Raw genomic sequence first — 17,412 nt, forward strand, 5'->3', positions numbered from 1 at the left:
TTTACAACAGCCAAAATGTGATATCTTCAAAAATACAGTGTCAGGGAAGCTACATAATTACCAAACAGGATGGGAGAAACAAGTTCAGAGTTCTTCAAGAATGAAACAATTGTGAAGTTAGACTATTGAAAAATGCAGAAAGACCTTCATAACAAATATTTTGTAGTTTTTCATGCAAATTTGTGTTGATCATTCAATTTTCTAGAATCACAGACTATACAATAAGCTTGGAAAAATGCGTTTTTAGTAAAAATGTTAAATTTTTGGGGTCAAAAGACAAATCCCAACCAGCTCCTTTGCAGTGATGTCAATGTCAGTGTGAATTGCCAGCTAATAGGACTGACACAGAGAAGACAGATGGAAGTCTTAACAGGTTTTTTGTGACCAAAGCCTTGTGCGCTCCACAGTCAAATGCATGTGGCAACAACCGGTGATTTTCGATGTGCTGAGTAGCTCTGCAGTGCATTGAAATCATGGGAGCTGTGGCTATGGGATCCAATGCAATCTGGATCTAAAATCATGGTACATAAATCCACCAGGGCTATAATACTTTGTTCTTGCCCACTTCCTCCCTGAAATCATTATGGCTACACACATTGTCTGCAAACCAATGCGATCTACCTCAACAATTCTATCTTGTAATTTATTGCTCCATTAAGAATACTTTATCTGATCTTGCTGCTTTTAAAAAGCATTTAAATCCCCGCTGGAGATTGTGACTTACCACAATATAATAATACAAGCTTTGAACAACATTGCAGATCAGGGGCAATACACTGTCACATGCAGATATTTCCAAAACAAAAGGAGATTTTCAAAGCAGTGCAAGGGATAGTTATACCTTTTCCCACTACTTAAAATTAAAAAAAAAAAAAACAAATAATTAAGATGGCGTGGCTAAATCCCCCATACTCCTTTGAAAATGTCAACCTATGAATTCAGCCATCATTGCCAGATGCAGTGCTTAGTTCAGTGCTGAGACATTTGACAGAATGACACACCAATAAAGAAATATAATATTTAGTGGGCACCCCAGCTCCCTTGTTGCATAGGAAGCAGATCAAACCAGGGAAAGGCAGAGAAGGGTCTGAAATGAACATACACTTCCTACCCAAAAAGAGCACACAGTGTATCTTTGCATAAAAGTTGACCAAGAGGAAACACACAATAGTCAGACCAATATCTGTAATTTTACAATATCTGTAAACAAAACACTCCCTAGTGGTATCAATTTTAGAGTGAGGGCAACCATTAGTCTGTCTGTACTGATCTATTAACAAATTCATGTTATGTGATGTCAATGACGAAGATAAAAGTGGAGCACGCATGTTAAACTTCCATAAACTTCCACCTGGGTCTTTTACAGATCTGCATATTGGCTCATTCTTCCCCTCCATCTTCGCTATTCAACAACTACAAATGGGTTTTCAAGGCAGCAATGCTCTGTGTTCTTTTGAGTTCAAAGTCTTTCCTGTATGTGAAGATTAAGACTGATATCGGCTAAACTGTCATGTGACAGAGTGTACCTGGTAAACAAGGACACGTATCTATGTTGATCTTCCACTCCCATACAATTATGTTAAAAATAGTCTCTTCGTCTGGTTTCGTCACTAATAAAGGATGGGTTATATTGTCCAGGGTAGATGCATGAATGTCGGGATCCAGGTAAACCAGTGTAAGGAGGATAAAGTCCATTTCTTTCCAGTTCAGCGTTTCTTAGGCCAGTCGCCTATAGTATAAAAAAGAAAAGAAAAGGCTCTTATTCTGAGGCCTGAGTCCTATTTCAAATGTAGTCTTAAAATCTTTTCTTTCTCCGGACTCACATGATGAAACAGAGAGACAAACACCTACAAGATCTCTATCATGCATTCCTACAACTACAATACCCACCTGCTGAAGTGAAGAAACAGATTGACAGAGCCAGAAGAGTACCCAGAAGTCACCTACTACAGGACAGGCCCAACAAAGAAAATAACAGAACGCCACTAGCCATCACCTTCAGCCCCCAACTAAAACCTCTCCAACGCATCATCAAGGATCTACAACCTATCCTGAAGGACGACCCATCACTCTCACAGATCTTGGGAGACAGGCCAGTCCTTGCTTACAGACAGCCCCCCAATCTGAAGCAAATACTCACCAGCAACCACACACCACACAACAGAACCACTAACCCAGGAACCTATCCTTGCAACAAAGCCCGTTGCCAACTCTGTCCACATATCTATTCAGGGGATACCATCATAGGGCCTAATCACATCAGCCACACTATCAGAGGCTCATTCACCTGCGCATCTACCAATGTGATATATGCCATCATGTGCCAGCAATGCCCCTCTGCCATGTAATTGGCCAAACTGGACAGTCTCTACGTAAAAGAATGAATGGACACAAATCAGACGTCAAGAATTATAACATTCAAAAACCAGTTGGAGAACACTTCAATCTCTCTGGTCACTCGATTACAGACCTAAGAGTGGCTATCCTTCAACAAAAAAGCTTCAAAAACAGACTCCAACGAGACTGCTGAATTGGAATTAATTTGCAAACTGGATACAATTAACTTAGGCTTGAATAGAGACTGGGAATGGATGAGTCATTACACAAAGTAAAACTATTTCCCCATGGTATTTCTCCCCCCCACCCCACCCCCCACTGTTCCTCTGATATTCTTGTTAACTGCTGGAATTAGCCTACCTTGCTTGTCACCATGAAAGGTTTTCCTCCTTCCCCCCCTGCTGCTGGTGATGGCTTATCTTAAGTGATCACTCTCCTTACAGTGTGTATGATAAACCCATTGTTTCATGTTCTCTGTGTGTGTATATAAATCTCTGTTTTTTTTCCACAAATGCATCCGATGAAGTGAGCTGTAGCTCACGAAAGCTTATGCTCTAATAAATTTGTTAGTCTCTAAGGTGCCACAAGTACTCCTTTTCTTTTTACACTTGAATTTGTTTGTTTTTATTGTTCTTGTCTGAGTTCCCTTTTATTTCAGGCATTTATTTAGCTGATGTAAATTAGCATCACTTCAGTGAAGTCAATGGAGCTATGTTACATAAGAATGGCCATACTGGGTCGACCAAAGGTCCATCTAGCCCAGTATCCTGTCTTCCGACAGTGACCAATGCCAGGTGCTTCAAAGGGAACGAAATGTTGATTAACATCAGCTGAGGATCTGGACCATAATTTTAAGCAATGATTGAATACAGTTATTTCAGTGACCACAAAGAAATGTCGTCGTTTGAGATGATCTCTCAGATGCATACCACCTGCTATTTCAGGATTGTTACTTGCTATTTTCTAGGGCTTTTAGTTGTTTGTTCAGTCTAATTTTAAATATCTCAAGCAACGGGGACATCTAGACTTGATCTCTGATTCCATGATGCGTACTCTCAGAGCAGTGGAATAGCAGGACTCTGTGAGGCTCATTAATACATTGTGAACATTTATCTCTATTACCACCATGTGTGTGCAAGTGTGACACATTTGACTAACTCTCAGTCGACAAAGTGATACAGGCCCAAACAGCTGGTTAGCTCAAACCACTGTTGTTAGTCTTTGCACCTGGTAATTAAGAGGGGAGAGGATCTGGAAACTATCAGGGTTTAGCAAACACTTCCTCAGTCACTGTGAATGCAAAGGGAGGTGCTACGCACCTGAAGAGTGCTAATACATCAGCACAGTGTGCTGTGGGAATACCCCTCTTAGGGAACCCAGAAAGATGTTAGCAGCTCCACTTTCAAAGAGAAGCTAATGCCACATGGAAGCCTCTGAAAAAAATTCTATTTAGAGACAACTGTGCTGAGTCAGCATAGTAAATTATTGGGTACCATTTGGATACCAACAGGATCTTTGCTTCGTAACGCCTAGACTATGGAATCCTTACTCACAGTGAGAAGTGCCTTTGAGTAGCATGAAATCATTGTTCAATCCTGTTGTGAGGCTCATCATTCCTGTACAATGCACCTGTGCAGGCCCTGTACCAACCATCTGCAAAAACTCACCTTCCTGTTTATTGGTTATCATAAAGGTCTTCAGAAAAGTTTGGGAAACCCGTCAATTTCCAAGGTGCTTTTGCTTTCTGAGAGCAGAGACAACGGTCAATCCCATTGCTACGGTATATATCAATAAACGTGTTCTGGAAAACTTAAATTTACCTTGCAAATAAAATGCAAACCATAACAAAGTAATGCTCATAGTCCTCTTATATAACTGGACAACATCATTACAAAATATGGGCCTGATCCTTCAGAATTTACTCACATGAGTAACCACATTGACTACATTAGATTTACTCACATGAATAATGGTTTGCAGGCTCAGAAACTGTGCCCACAAGACTCCCAAAACTCTATTCATAACCTCAAGCATTTGCTTTTGTCTTTTTGTCTTACATGCCATGCGTCCACATCTCAGGTAGCAAAGGATATAATATCTCTGGACCATCAGACAAAAGAGACAGTATAGATGGAACCCAGGAATAGATACCGAATAATATACATCCGTCATCTGCAGCAGGTTTTTAGTGCTTCCATTTTCTTGCATTTCTATGGTCTCTCTGCCCCACTCCTGTGCTCGAGGATTCTTGGGGTATTCGGCATATGGCGACATTTGGAAATCCCCACTCTTGAAGATGAGTTTACTTATGTCATTCTTATTCTTCCTGTTAAAAAAAAATGTTAAAAGGCAAAACTGACCTTGCTGTCTTGTTACGGTGACATGATCTAAGGAGATTTGCCCTGATTCCAGGCAGTGAATCATAGAATATCAGGGTTGGAAGAGACCTCAGGAGGTCATCTAGTCCAATCCCCTGCTCAAAGCAGGACCAATCCCCAACTAAATCATCCCAGCCAGGGCTTTGTCAAGCCTGACCTTAAAAACCTCAAAGGAAGGAGATTCCACCACCTCCTTAAGTAATACATTCCAGTGATGTGAACCCAGACTGTAGGTGAAGAAAACTCCAGTTTTCTCCAATGCAGCTTATCCCTGGAGTAAGCTGCACTAGTGTAAAAATTGCAGGTTTTCTTCTTCAGTCAGGGTTTGCACTGGTGCACACTTGGTTGGAATCCCCAGTGCAGACAAGCCTAAACCTTGTGACTAAGGCAGGAATGACTTAACAGTAAGGGTAATTAATCACTGGAACAATTTACCCAGCGATGTGGTGGATTCTCCATCACTTTAAGTCTTTACATAAGGACTGTCTGTCTTTCTAAAAGAGATGCACTTTAACTCAAATAGAAGTTATGGGCTTGATGCAGGAATCATTGGGTGAAAGTCTATGGCCTGTTTTACACAGGAGGTCAGATTAGGCTATCATAACAGTCCTGTTTGGCCTTAAAATCAGTGAATTGATGTATCTTAGTTCACAGAAGAGTCATGGAAGTTTCAAAACTCAGGGAAAGGTCACAGAAAACGTGGGAATCAAGCTCCTCAAGTTTCTGTACATTTGAATAGACATATTTTGCAGGTATAATGAAACTGCTTGGACCAATGCCCTAGGCAGCTGGTCTGAACCTCCTGAATCTCAAAAACATCCCTCCCCCAAACAACCCATCTATCTACTCTGTATATGAGAACCTCCTTTGTAGGAGATTTAGATCCAAAACTGTGTCCCCAAAGAGGGTGATATCCCAAGGCTGCACATATATGCTACTGAGTGGATAGTCTACTTAAGGAAGGGAGGTGAACTTGTACCTAGATATGAAGACTAGGAGTCAGGACACCTTCGTTCTGTTCTTTGCTATACCATTGACTTGCTAAGTGCCCCTGACACAATCATGTTACCCATCTACAGAACTGGTATCATAATACTTGTCTACTTCACAAAAGTGTGGTACAGTTTTAATTAATATTGTAAAGTGCTATATTAAATATACTGAGTATAATTCTATTTAACTATGGGGTAAATCCTGCTCCTCATTTGGTGCTTAATTTGCAATGAAAGACATCCTGGGGCTCAAGCCTTTAGGTGCTGGGCTTCAAGCAATTTTTTTACTTTCATAACTGATGCGGCAAGCCGAGAGGTGCCAGGGCTATGAACTGCCAAGCCCAGAGGTGCCGGGGCTATGAACTGTCAAGCTTAAAGATGCTGGGGTTCAGCCCTGGCACAAATTAAGTGTTGCTCCCAGTCCATAGGTACAGAAGGCCTCCTGGCCGCGGTAATTTTGTGGTGCCTTGTAGAGGCGGCACTTGTAAGAACATGTAGAGGCCTGCACTTCATGTGTGATATGGAATCTAGCTCTGCAGAACCTTCCTACATGGCCACGAACAGGGTGTCTGAGCAGTGGGGCTGGGCTGGGGTTTGGGGGTGACCAGAGCATTACCCACTACCCAAAATCCTCTAGTCTTTCCTATTGCATAAATTGTTTCTTTCATCTCAGCTGGAGTTGCCTTTGCAAGGCAGCTCCTTTGCTGCTCCACGGCAGGCAGGATTCCTTTATCTCCCCATCCCAATGAACATGATTCCCAGCAATCACTTGAGTTACTTGGGCTGGCTCCTGGGAAAAAAAAAGATTTTCCCCAAAGTGTAAGTACAATATATCCCTTGTCATCTCCACTAAATATATTTCAGAGTAGCAGCCGTGTTAGTCTGTATCCACAAAAAGAAAAGGAGGACTTGTGGCACCTTAGAGACTAACAAATTTATTTGAGCATAAGCTTTCGTGAGCTACAGCTCACTTCATCAGATGCATCTGATGAAGTGAGCTGTAGCTCACGAAAGCCTATGCTCAGATAAATTTGTTAGTCTCTAAGGTGCCACAAGTCCTCCTTTTCTTTTTCTCAATATATTGTTTACACTAGGTTTTGTTCTCTGCATGTTTGGTCTTTCAGGTCTAGAGGTGAGGCACTAAGTCCTGTATAATCCATTAACTTCACGAACACAGGATTTGGCATCTGGTTTATGATACCTACCGGCAGCAAGTGATGATCAGTGCTATCCCCAGGATAAGCAGAAGTCCCCCTCCTGCAGCTGCAATCACCACGGTGATTAGCTGATACGCTAAACACAAGAAACACAGGAGACCTCACTCACTGAGAAATGATAACATGCTTATAAATATTTGAGTGAGTATACAGGTATATAGCTACATATCTATCCATCAGGCAAAAGGATTAGGAATTATCTTCTCTTGTTCAATAATCATCAAATAGGACATTAAATTATGTCAAGTAGATTTACCTAGAGTTGGGGAATTTTGGAGGACAGAGTAGAAAAATGGGAACTGTTAGACATGGAAAAACAGATCCCCATTTTGGGACAGTCTGTACTTATGAAAATACAAGAGGCGTGCAATGAAAAATCTGCCAATTCACTTCAGTTCATCTTTAAGCAGCAGTGATCAGCTCATGACAGACTGTACTTTTTCACTTCCTCTGCAGCATGAGGCATGGGTCCCCTGCAGGTTTAAATTAGTGTAAATAGTGAATTCTCTACAAGTTGAAGTCTTTAAACCATGATTTGATGACTTCAGTAACTCAGCCAGATGTTATGGGTCTGTTACCGGAGTGGGTGGGGGAGGTTCTGTGGCCTGCAATGTGCAGAAGGTCAGACCAGATGATCACAATGGTCCTTTCTGACCTTAAAGTCTGTGGGTCTATACGTGTGCAGAGGAGGCCTCCAAGAAGTCATTTGTGTAATAATGTTGAGTAGAGCTGATTGAAAAAATGGATGGAACACTCTTCCATCGGAAAATTCAGTTTGATCAAAATTGAAACTTATTGCAGGAACAAGAAGATCTCAACAAAATGTTCAATGGTAAAATTTTGAAATGATTTGTTACGACTTTCTTGTTTGTTTCATTTTGTTAAGATGTTTAGATTAGATTAGATTACATTATTAATGTTTTGATATTATTAAATGAAAGTATATGATGCTTTCAAATCAAATTATTTTTGAATTTATGTTGTGAGAAAAATTTTGAAATTTCAACTTTTTGGCCCAATTTGGGACTTTTTTCCACCCAAAATGTTGGAATTTTCTGACCAGCTTTAATGTTAAGCAAATGACCACACCTGGTTCAGCAATAAAACTTTCTATTCCAACTTTCTAGCATTGGGTAAGAGCTCTATTTTATAAAAAAGTATAAGAATTTCTCATTAGTGCTGACTGGTAACTGTGATCCAAAGAAAATTCTGCCCCGCTAAGTAGAAGAACAAAGCATTCTGATTGCAGTTCAGGCTGAAAACATATCAGAAATAGAAGAGCCAATTGTGCCCTCATGACCCTAAAGAAAAATAACATGAAAGGACAAGAAGTTCCATACTTACGGTTTCTACAGTTCAATCCCCCTAAGCCGAACGGGCACCTGTAACATGAAAGGACTATGAGTTTTAAACATCTGAGCTTTAGTTGTGACAACATGTTACCAAAACAATTTTGGGAGTGGGTGGGGAAAAGGGGGTTAGGTTAAGAAACAGAGATTACTATACCTCACACAGGTCTCATTTTCAAGTCTATATCCATCTTCGCAAGCTAGAAAATGAAAGAGAAAGGTGATGAGCACCCCTCAGTGGTGAATTGTAAGTAGGTCTGTACTTATTATTTGTATTGCTGTAGCTAGAAGCTCTAGTCATAGATTCACAGAAGTGTAGAACTGGAAGGGACCTCCATACGTCACCCAATCCAGGCCCTGCTCTCAAGGCAGGACTTGGGGCATGCCTACACTTAAAATGCTTCTTTGGCACAGCTGTACCAATGCTGCTGTAGTGCTTTAATGAAAATACTCCAAGTCTGTTGACTTAGTCAGTCCACCTCCCCAAGAGGCAGTAGCAATGTCGGTGGGAGAAACTCTTCTGCCAACATAGTGCTGCCTACATGGGGGGTTAGGTTGTGGATTTTTCACACCCCCCAAGCGATGTAGTTATACCAAGATAGGTCTGTAGTGGAGACCAGACCCAAGTAATAACTAGACCATTCATGACAGGCGTTTGTCTAATCAATTAAAAGCCTACAACAAGGGAGATTCCACAACCTCTGTAGGCCATTTGTTCCAATGCTTAACCACCCTGACAGGAAGTTTTTCCTAATGTCCAATCTAAACTTTCCTTGCTGCAATTTAAGCACATTGCTTCTTGTCCTATCCTCAGAGGTTAAGGAGAACCAGTTTTCACCCTCCTCTTTGTAACAACCTTTTATGTACTTGAAAACAATGATCATGACCCCTCTCAGTCTTCTCTTCTCCAAATTAAAGAAACCCAGTTTTTTAAATCTTTCCTCATAGGTCATGTTTTCTACACCTTTCATCATTTTTGTTGCTCTTCTCTGGACTTTCTCCAATTTGTCCACATCCTTCCTGAAAGGTGGTGCGCAGGACTAGGCAACAAAATGGCAGATGAAATTCAATGTTGATAAGTGCAAAGTAATGTACATTGGAAAACATAATCCCAACTATACAAATAAAATGATCTAAATGAGCTGTTACCACTCAAGAAAGAGATCTTGGAATCATGTGGATTGTTCTCTGAAAACATCGCTCCATGTGCAGCAGCAGTCAAAAGAATGCTGGGAATCATTAGGAAAGGGATAGATAATAAAGACAGAAAATATCATATTGCTTCTATGTCAATCCATGGCATGCCCACATCTTGAATACTGTGTGCAGATGTGGTCGCCCCATCTCAAAAAAGAGACATTGGAATTGGAAAAGGTACAGAAAAGGGCAACAAAAATGATGAGGGGTATGGAACAGCTTCCATCTGAGGAGTGATTAATAAGACTGAGACTTTTCAGCTTGGAAAAGAGACGACTAAGGGGGGATATGATTGAGGTCTATAAAATCATGACTGGTGTGGCGAAAGTAAATAAGGAAGTGTTATTTACTTCTCATAGCACAAGAACTAGGGGTCACTTAATGAAATTAATAGGCAGCAGGTTTAAAACAAACAAAAGGAAGTATTTCTTCACACAACGCACAGTCAGCCTATGGAACTCTTTGCCTAAGGATGTTGGAAAGGCCAAGACTCTAACAGGGTTCAAAAAAGAACTAGATAATTCATTGAGGATAGGTCCATTGATGGCTATTAGCCAGGATGGGCAGGGATGGTGTCCCTAGCCTCTGTTTGGGAATGAGCAACAGGGTTGGATCACTTGTTGATTACCTGTTCTGTTCATTTTCTCTGAAGCACCTGGCATTGACCACTGTCAGAAGACAGGATACTGGGCTAGATGGACCTTTGGTCTGACCTAGTATGGCCATTCTTATGTTCTTACATTTGATTGAGTTCCTGGACACCCTCTGGGAGGCTGCGTCTACACTGCAAAGCAATAAGGCTTGGATCATGGGTCCCGGCTTAACTTGAGCTTGGATCCTCCAGCCCTGCAAGGTCCTGGAACCCTGCTTCTGAGCCCTGGGTTAGTGCAAATGCAGTGTAGACACAAGGGGGGGTTAGCTTGGAGCCCAGGATCAAGGGTGGGTTTATGTTACAGTGTAGATATACCCTTGGAATCTTCAGAGCTTGAAAAGAAAAGACAGGCAGCATTTCAGCTCTTTTCCAAACACACGCACACAAGCTGCAACCACAACAAAGCCTAAATGTCAAGCATTTGGGCCTGTTAATACATAATCTGAGATGGTGAAGGAATGCAGGAGCCACTGCTCTCAGTGTGAGGCAGGAAATGCAACATATGACAAAGAAGAGGTCAATATTCACTGCCACGTATAGCAGAATAGAAGCACAAACTCTTATTAACAAGAAGCTAGGCATTATTTCTGGCATTCATGATCCTTTAAAGGCCTCCCATCAAGAGAGCCAAGTACAATGGAATCCTGGTCCATGAATGAGGCTCTACAAAAATAAATAATAATAATAATAGGAACTCAGCTATCAGATCACACTGTGCAATTGTTATCAATTTTGGCCCATACTTACCTTTATGCACAAGAGTAGCCACCTGTCACAGGGCAGTGCCTGTCTGAAGCATCCTCTGGTGGCAGTCTGAGGCATGACAAGCACACCTGCCTCAGTTTCCCTCCTTCAGACTCCCAGCAGTCTTTCTGAGTACGAATGGCCCTTGTGGGGTTCATTTATTTAAAAAGTCCCATGAATCTAAACCATAATGAAACAAGTCCCAGAGAGAACATCAAATAGAGCCCCAGTGTTATTTTGCCATGCCCCAGATCTCCAGTACACCATGCCTTACCCCTCCTGTACGGCTCCAGCATCCCTCATGAGGCCTCACTCCCAGCCTTCTGGCCCTCTAGCTCTGAGAGCCAGCAGACATCTCCCTATGTTGCTCTGAGCCTTCAGCCCTCTCCAGCTATGACTTTCTGGCCCAGGAAGAATGGCTGGCTAATTTCTTTGGCTCTTGAAAAGTTAGCAGGCTAGCTCCTCTGCTGGCTTCCTTATAATTCCTCCTCCTTTCCAGGGAGGGCCTGCAGACAGCTCTCCATTGCTTTTCCCACAGACTTCCTCCTGTCTCTCCCTGACCCTTTAACCCCCAGGTGCTGCCCTGTCCTCTTAATTGGCCAAAAAGGAACACCTATCCTGGCACAAGGGAGCTGAACTTACTTCAATTATGGGAGTGAGCCAGACTGTGAAATCCCCCAACTGCCTTCAATGGGACCACTAAAGTGCCTTGCTCGATTGGAGCCTCATAACAATTAGAGCTGGTCCAGATGTTTTTATGAAACACGTTTCCACTGGAAAATGGAATTTTATCAGCATCAAAACTTTCTGTGAGAATATGTCCATTTCAATGAAATTTTGTTTTAAAAATATTGGAAATGAAGCATCCTGATTTTTCGTTTTGAAATTTATATATATTTTTAGATGTCAGAATTGGAACAATGTTTCAATTTAATCAAAACAGAGCATTTCAAGTCATCTAAAACAGATTTTTTTAAAATTTTATTTCTAAACTTTTTGTTTTTTCTGTTTTCATTCCAATTCAGTAGCATGGAGCTCTTTCTTCAGTTAGGAGGTCAAACTGCATGTCTCTCTCTAAGCCAAAACTAGTGATGATGATCTGACAAGATGTGAAGTCAGCCACCATCCTTTAGCCCTATTACTTTTCAGAGTCCAAATGCATCATTTTCTTATGTTCTTAAACTGCACCGGCCCACTGTGATGTGATCAACCTAATCACACAACCTTGAACTCTTGTTGACTCTGGGCCAACACTTTCTAATTCATACTTCCACCTTAAAGCAGAATATAAAGCATATGGGATCTGCAATCAGAACCCAAAGCTATACTTAAAGAAGAGACTATATGTGATAAACACAGCTGACCAGTGACGGCCACTGCTAACCCACAGCAATACAACTGACAACATCTTTGTCTCCTAGCTCTATGACTGTTGTGTGCAGTTTGCAACATACGAAATGCCTTTAAAGGTCTTGTATAACTGGATGAGTATATATCTAGTCATAACACTGCATCTCTGTGTTCAGATATTTGGTAAGGAAAAGAAAAGAAAAGTGTGTGACATTAATCTGTACAATTAAGATGTGTTGGCAACATCATCACAGTAGACCAAGAAGAATTCTGTAAGCAGGGGGATCTCAATAACATCAATAGTAATTGATAGATTCCTCAATTTTAAGCCAGAAGAGACCACTCTGATCATCATCCTGGCATAAATAGGCTATAGGATTTCCCTGGATTAATTTCTATTTGAAATCCAATAGCTGTGGTTTACTGAGCATATCTTTAGGAAAAGTTCCAATCTTGATTTAAAATTTTCAGAGATGGAGAATCCACTGCCCTGACTGTTCAAAATTGTATTACTTATTAAAGGTAAATTTTAGTCTAAAATTTGTCTAGTTTATTTTTAGTCTAAATTTGTCTAGTTGTAACTTCCAGCCATTGGATCTTGTTATACTTTTTCTGCTAGAGGAAGAACCCTCTTATTATAATATTTCTATTTCCCCATGTAGATACTCAAATAACCCCCCAACTTCTCTTTGATAAGCTACATGGATTGAGTTCCTGAGTTTACCACTGTAAAGTAGCTTTTACAATCCTTAATCGTTCTCATGGTTCTTCTCAGAACATTCTCCAATGTTTCAACATCCTTCTTGAACTGTGGACACCAGAAATGGAGACAGTATTCCAGAAAAATTGCACCACTTCCAAATGTAAAGGTGATATAACCTCCCTACTCCTACCTGACAGTCCCCTGTTTATTCATTCAAGATCTCATTAGCCTTGTTAGCCAGTATTACACAGCGAGTTTATATTTCATATGCTTATCCATCAGGATCCCCAAGTCTTTTCAGAAGCACTGTTTCCCAGGATAGAATCCCCATCCTGTAAGTACAGCCTACACTCTTTGTTCCTAGATGTATGGCATTACATTTGGCAGTATTGCTTGCTCCCCAGATTACTATATGGTTCAAATCGCTCTGTATGAGTGACCCTGTCCATCCTCAGCTGTTGGGTCATCTGCAAACTTTATCAATGATGATTTTAAATTTATTTCAGATCATTGATAAAATGATGAATAGCGTAGGGCCAAGAATTGATCCCTGAGGGAACCACTAGAAACCCACCAGTTGATTCCCATTTACCAAAAACATGTTGAGACCTATTAATTACCCAGTTTTTAATCCATTTAATATATGCCACTGGTGTATTTTGTTTTTTCTGTTTCTTAATCAAAATGTTGTGTGGTACCAAGTCAAATGTGTTACAGAAGTCTAAGTATATTATGCCAACTTTGTTATCTATCTCAACCAAACTTCTAATCTCATTAAAAAAAAACAGGTTACTTTGATAAGCTCTTTCTTCCATCAACCCATGTTGACTGGCATTAGTTATATTACCCTCCTTCAATTCTTTATTAATTGAATCTCATATAAAACCATTCTATTGTTTTATGCCCAGGAATTTATATCAGGCTGACAGGCCTATAATTGCTCAGATCCTGTTTACCCTGTTAATATATTTACACAACATTAGCTCTTTTCCAGTATTCTGGAACTTTTCCAGGTTCTAGGATTTATTAAAAATCAACATTAATGGTCTAGGTGAGCTCCTCAGTCAACTCTTTTAAAACTCGAGTGCACTCTTGAAAAAACTTGAGTGTAAGTGTTTTTCTGGACATGTTGATTTAAAACTGTCTGATGGTAGTAGCCTACTATTACCATCTTCCTTAGTTATTGTCAGACCAATGAAAAGATATTTCATCATATGATATGAATACATATCTGATTTTTCCCAGATAGAATAATATGTACTTCGTACACTTCCTTTCTGCCTTGTTCTGCTCGACAATCTACATTTCCATCTAATAATGGGCGAGTACCATTATAGAGGGCTTCTTCAGTTCCTGAAATACTTAAGAAACTCCTTTCCTATTTGTAACTTTAACTCCTTCTGGCCATAGATTCTCCTTGTACCCTTTCCTTCCCTTACCAAATATTCATTGCTATCACCTTTCCCTTTTTTCCATTGTTATTTATATTATTTTGTATTGCTGCTTTCATTTCCCTTTAAACCAGTCTGGCTTTTTATTTTTAACCATTTTTTCCCCAATATCTTGCTATTGTAGTTTTTTTGGATATTAGTTGCCAATCATCATTCATAATTAAGTCTGTTCATCATATTCTTTGTATTAGATTTATTATGAACTTTCTCTTTTGACTTTTACAAAATCAAGGAAAGTCCACAAGTAGAAGGACAAGTGATAAGTGTCTCAGTCAACCAGAAACCAGGACAACATGCACGTAAATACAAAATTATATACACCTGACCTGTACATAATAGTGAGGTGTCAGCAGAAGAGCAGAAGTGGTTTGTTCATGTTACAAGATCCATGAGAGGGACTTGGGGAAATCTGAGTAACTAGATTGGGCATTACAGAACCCTGTGTTGGGAGCAATCCTATCTCCCAGGCTGCACTCCACAAAGGTGACTGCAGCCCTAGCACTCTTTTGCTGCTTGGCAAGTGGGGAAGGACTGGTGGATTTTGTGGCCCAATCTGACCCCAATCCCTCACCCACAGGGATGCCACTGCACAAGTAGTGCGTCAGTGCACCCCCTCACCCCCCACTTACTGCAAACAAAATTCTCCAGTCCCACAGACAGGAAAGCTATCACATAGAAGGCGGGGCAGGTCCAGAAAGCCCCACTTCGGTGCATCCTAGAGTTCTTCAAATGTAATGCAGAGCTGCAGAACTCTTTGCTCCTATTTCTCTGTCACTACCCCACCCGCCTCCCTCTCCTGTCATGCGGCTTCCCTCCCACACCTCTCCCCAGTTCCTTTGAATCTGCTTCGAGGAGAACTCACTGTGCCACTCCCACTCTCCTAGTTTTTAACTATTACCAGCTATTCCAAAATCTAAACATCGGTGTAGTTCAGGGGAGGCAGCGGGTGCGTTGCCCCGCAAGCCATGGAACTGGACCCCCACGCACGTCCCCATTGGCCAGATTGGAGCTGCCCCCCAAATACAGAAGTCAAACTCTGCCTATGAATCTAAACTGGGAGGTGGAAGGGGGGCAGAGGGGTATTAAGGACTAGAGAGGCCTGCAGCCAGGCAGAACTTTCAACTCCAGTCCTCTTTTGACTTTTCACTCAGGATTTCTTTTTGTCCAGCTCGACCTCCCTCACCCAGTGAATGCCTGAGGGGTCTCTTGGAACCTTTTGGATGGGAGGAAGTGATCAGAGCCTCTCTCTGCTCACACAAGGGCACTTGGTTTTATTGAGAAAAATGCACCCTGCAGAAGCAGACAGGGCGAGTCTGTGGTGGCCTTTTCTTCATCAACCCTCAGGCTTGGTGTCCTGTCCTGGAAAGGATGGGAACAGCAGCTACCTGGAGATGAATGGAACGTATGATGAATGGTATTTAGGCTGAGATTTTCAAGCTCCCTCCGGCTCCTTTGAGAACCCCTCCCTTAAACCTTATTGATACTAGATATTTGTGGATCCAGAATTACCAGTGTGCTCCAGTTGGCAGATTTCCCACAAGGGGGCTTTAGCTTTTTGTCAGGAAAGAGACACTCCTGGAGGTTTGCTGCTGACCATTCACCATGCCTTATGTGCTCTCCAAATCACACCCAATTTCCTGTAAAGGATTCCAGGTAGCTCAGTACAAAAGGCATTTCTCACAGAAAGAACACTATAATTAGAATTACCACTTGCAAGCATTTAACATGCGATGGGCTACATTTTCACCACCCACAATCACGGCCAGTTTTTCCAGACACTCAGTCCCCTTCTAGGCACCTTTATGCGTAACAAGTTTTCAAAAGAGCTCAGCACATTGTGTCTGGTACTCTTTTGAAAAAAATCTCTGTAAATGTCAAATTGGGAGCTGCTGGGTGCTGAGTCCTTTTGAAAATCTGGATTGCACAACGGGGGCTAAATGGGAGCATAGCTCTGTCAAAAATCGGGCCCCAACTGCAAATGCTGAGCACTTGAAAAATCTAGCCATGAGCTCTTTCAAAGATCTTGCCCCACTCTCACTACAGAAGATGGCTTCCCACTCTGTCCCCAGCTCTTGACAACATGGAGGTAAAATTCCCCTCAGCACGGCAGTGTGTAAAAGGCCATCTGCCCTAGAGCAATTTTCACCTATGCCATTTGCAAGCTCATGGAGATGTCATCCTGTCTAAATGTGTGATGCCTGATTGTCCTGCTCATTTGATCATAACAGAGGTGATGGTGTATCTTTTATTGCTCTCCTGAAAGCCCCTTGACCAATAAAGTATCCTATTTATTTTACAGATGGAATGAGAACAGAATGATCCCATCCCATCTGAGGTACTTACAAAGCCCCTATTACCATAGTATTTGAGCATCTCACAATCTTTATTCTTCTAACAGCATTCCCCAGGAGATGGATAAGTACTATTGCCCCCATTTTACAGGTGGGAAAGCTGAGGCACAGAGAAATGAAGTGACTTGCCCAAAATCATAGAGGAAGTCTGTGCCAGAGCAAGAAACTAAAGCTGGATCTCCCAAGGCCCAGGCTAGCACCCTAACCACTGGACCATCCTTCTTCTCAGCCCCACCCCCTGCAAGGTACACTGCAGCAATCTCTTCATCATTTGACACCCACCTTCCTCCATTCTTAGAGAGAAAAAAAGGAATGCTACTTTCTTGGACTGGAGCCGATTGAAATAAAAACTAGATGTTATTTTATGTGGGTTTCACGCATTCTGTCTCCTCCTCTTTGTTGCTGTTAGATGCCAGTGCTGTTGGTGATCCCATTACATGTATGAAGGAAAGCAGGGAAACATTATCACATATTTTTGAGCGAAGGCAGATTAGATGATTTTAAGCGTACTTCAAAGCCATTGCAGACCTGACTAGAATTGTTTAGTGCTGTTTGACAAGGTTCTTTCATTGTACTGTCAACAAGAACCTAGCCAGCTAAGGATGGCAAGGTTAAGGACTAATTGGGGATAGTCAACATATTTAACAAAAATACCCCCCTACACACAGGCACCCCCCCCCACATGTATACA

The 17,412-nt window shown here is 41.4% G+C and overlaps 1 protein-coding gene across 9 annotated transcripts in view; it reads right to left on the bottom strand.

Moving 5' to 3' along the window:
* Window positions 1-887: 887 nt before the first annotated feature.
* Window positions 888-17,412, bottom strand: part of HEG1 (heart development protein with EGF like domains 1) — an 86,283-nt gene continuing 69,758 nt past the window's right edge. For 7 of the 9 annotated variants that reach the window (XM_043504960.1, XM_043504958.1, XM_038420893.2 and 4 more), the window contains 5 exons: window positions 8,431-8,473; window positions 8,269-8,306; window positions 6,913-7,000; window positions 4,489-4,663; window positions 888-1,729 (listed from right to left, as the gene is read on the bottom strand). In XM_043504960.1, coding sequence (XP_043360895.1) covers window positions 1,580-1,729; window positions 4,489-4,663; window positions 6,913-7,000; window positions 8,269-8,306; window positions 8,431-8,473 — 494 coding nt within the window. In that variant the 3' untranslated portion in view covers window positions 888-1,579. Of the gene's footprint in view, window positions 1,730-4,394; window positions 4,664-6,912; window positions 7,001-8,268; window positions 8,307-8,430; window positions 8,474-17,412 lie in introns of those variants that run through there. The other 2 variants (XM_043504957.1, XR_006277882.1) reach the window with 2 other exon arrangements.

The sequence above is a fragment of the Dermochelys coriacea genome, chromosome 11 (genome assembly GCF_009764565.3).
Source record: "Dermochelys coriacea isolate rDerCor1 chromosome 11, rDerCor1.pri.v4, whole genome shotgun sequence".
NCBI classification, from domain to species: Eukaryota; Metazoa; Chordata; order Testudines; family Dermochelyidae; genus Dermochelys; species Dermochelys coriacea.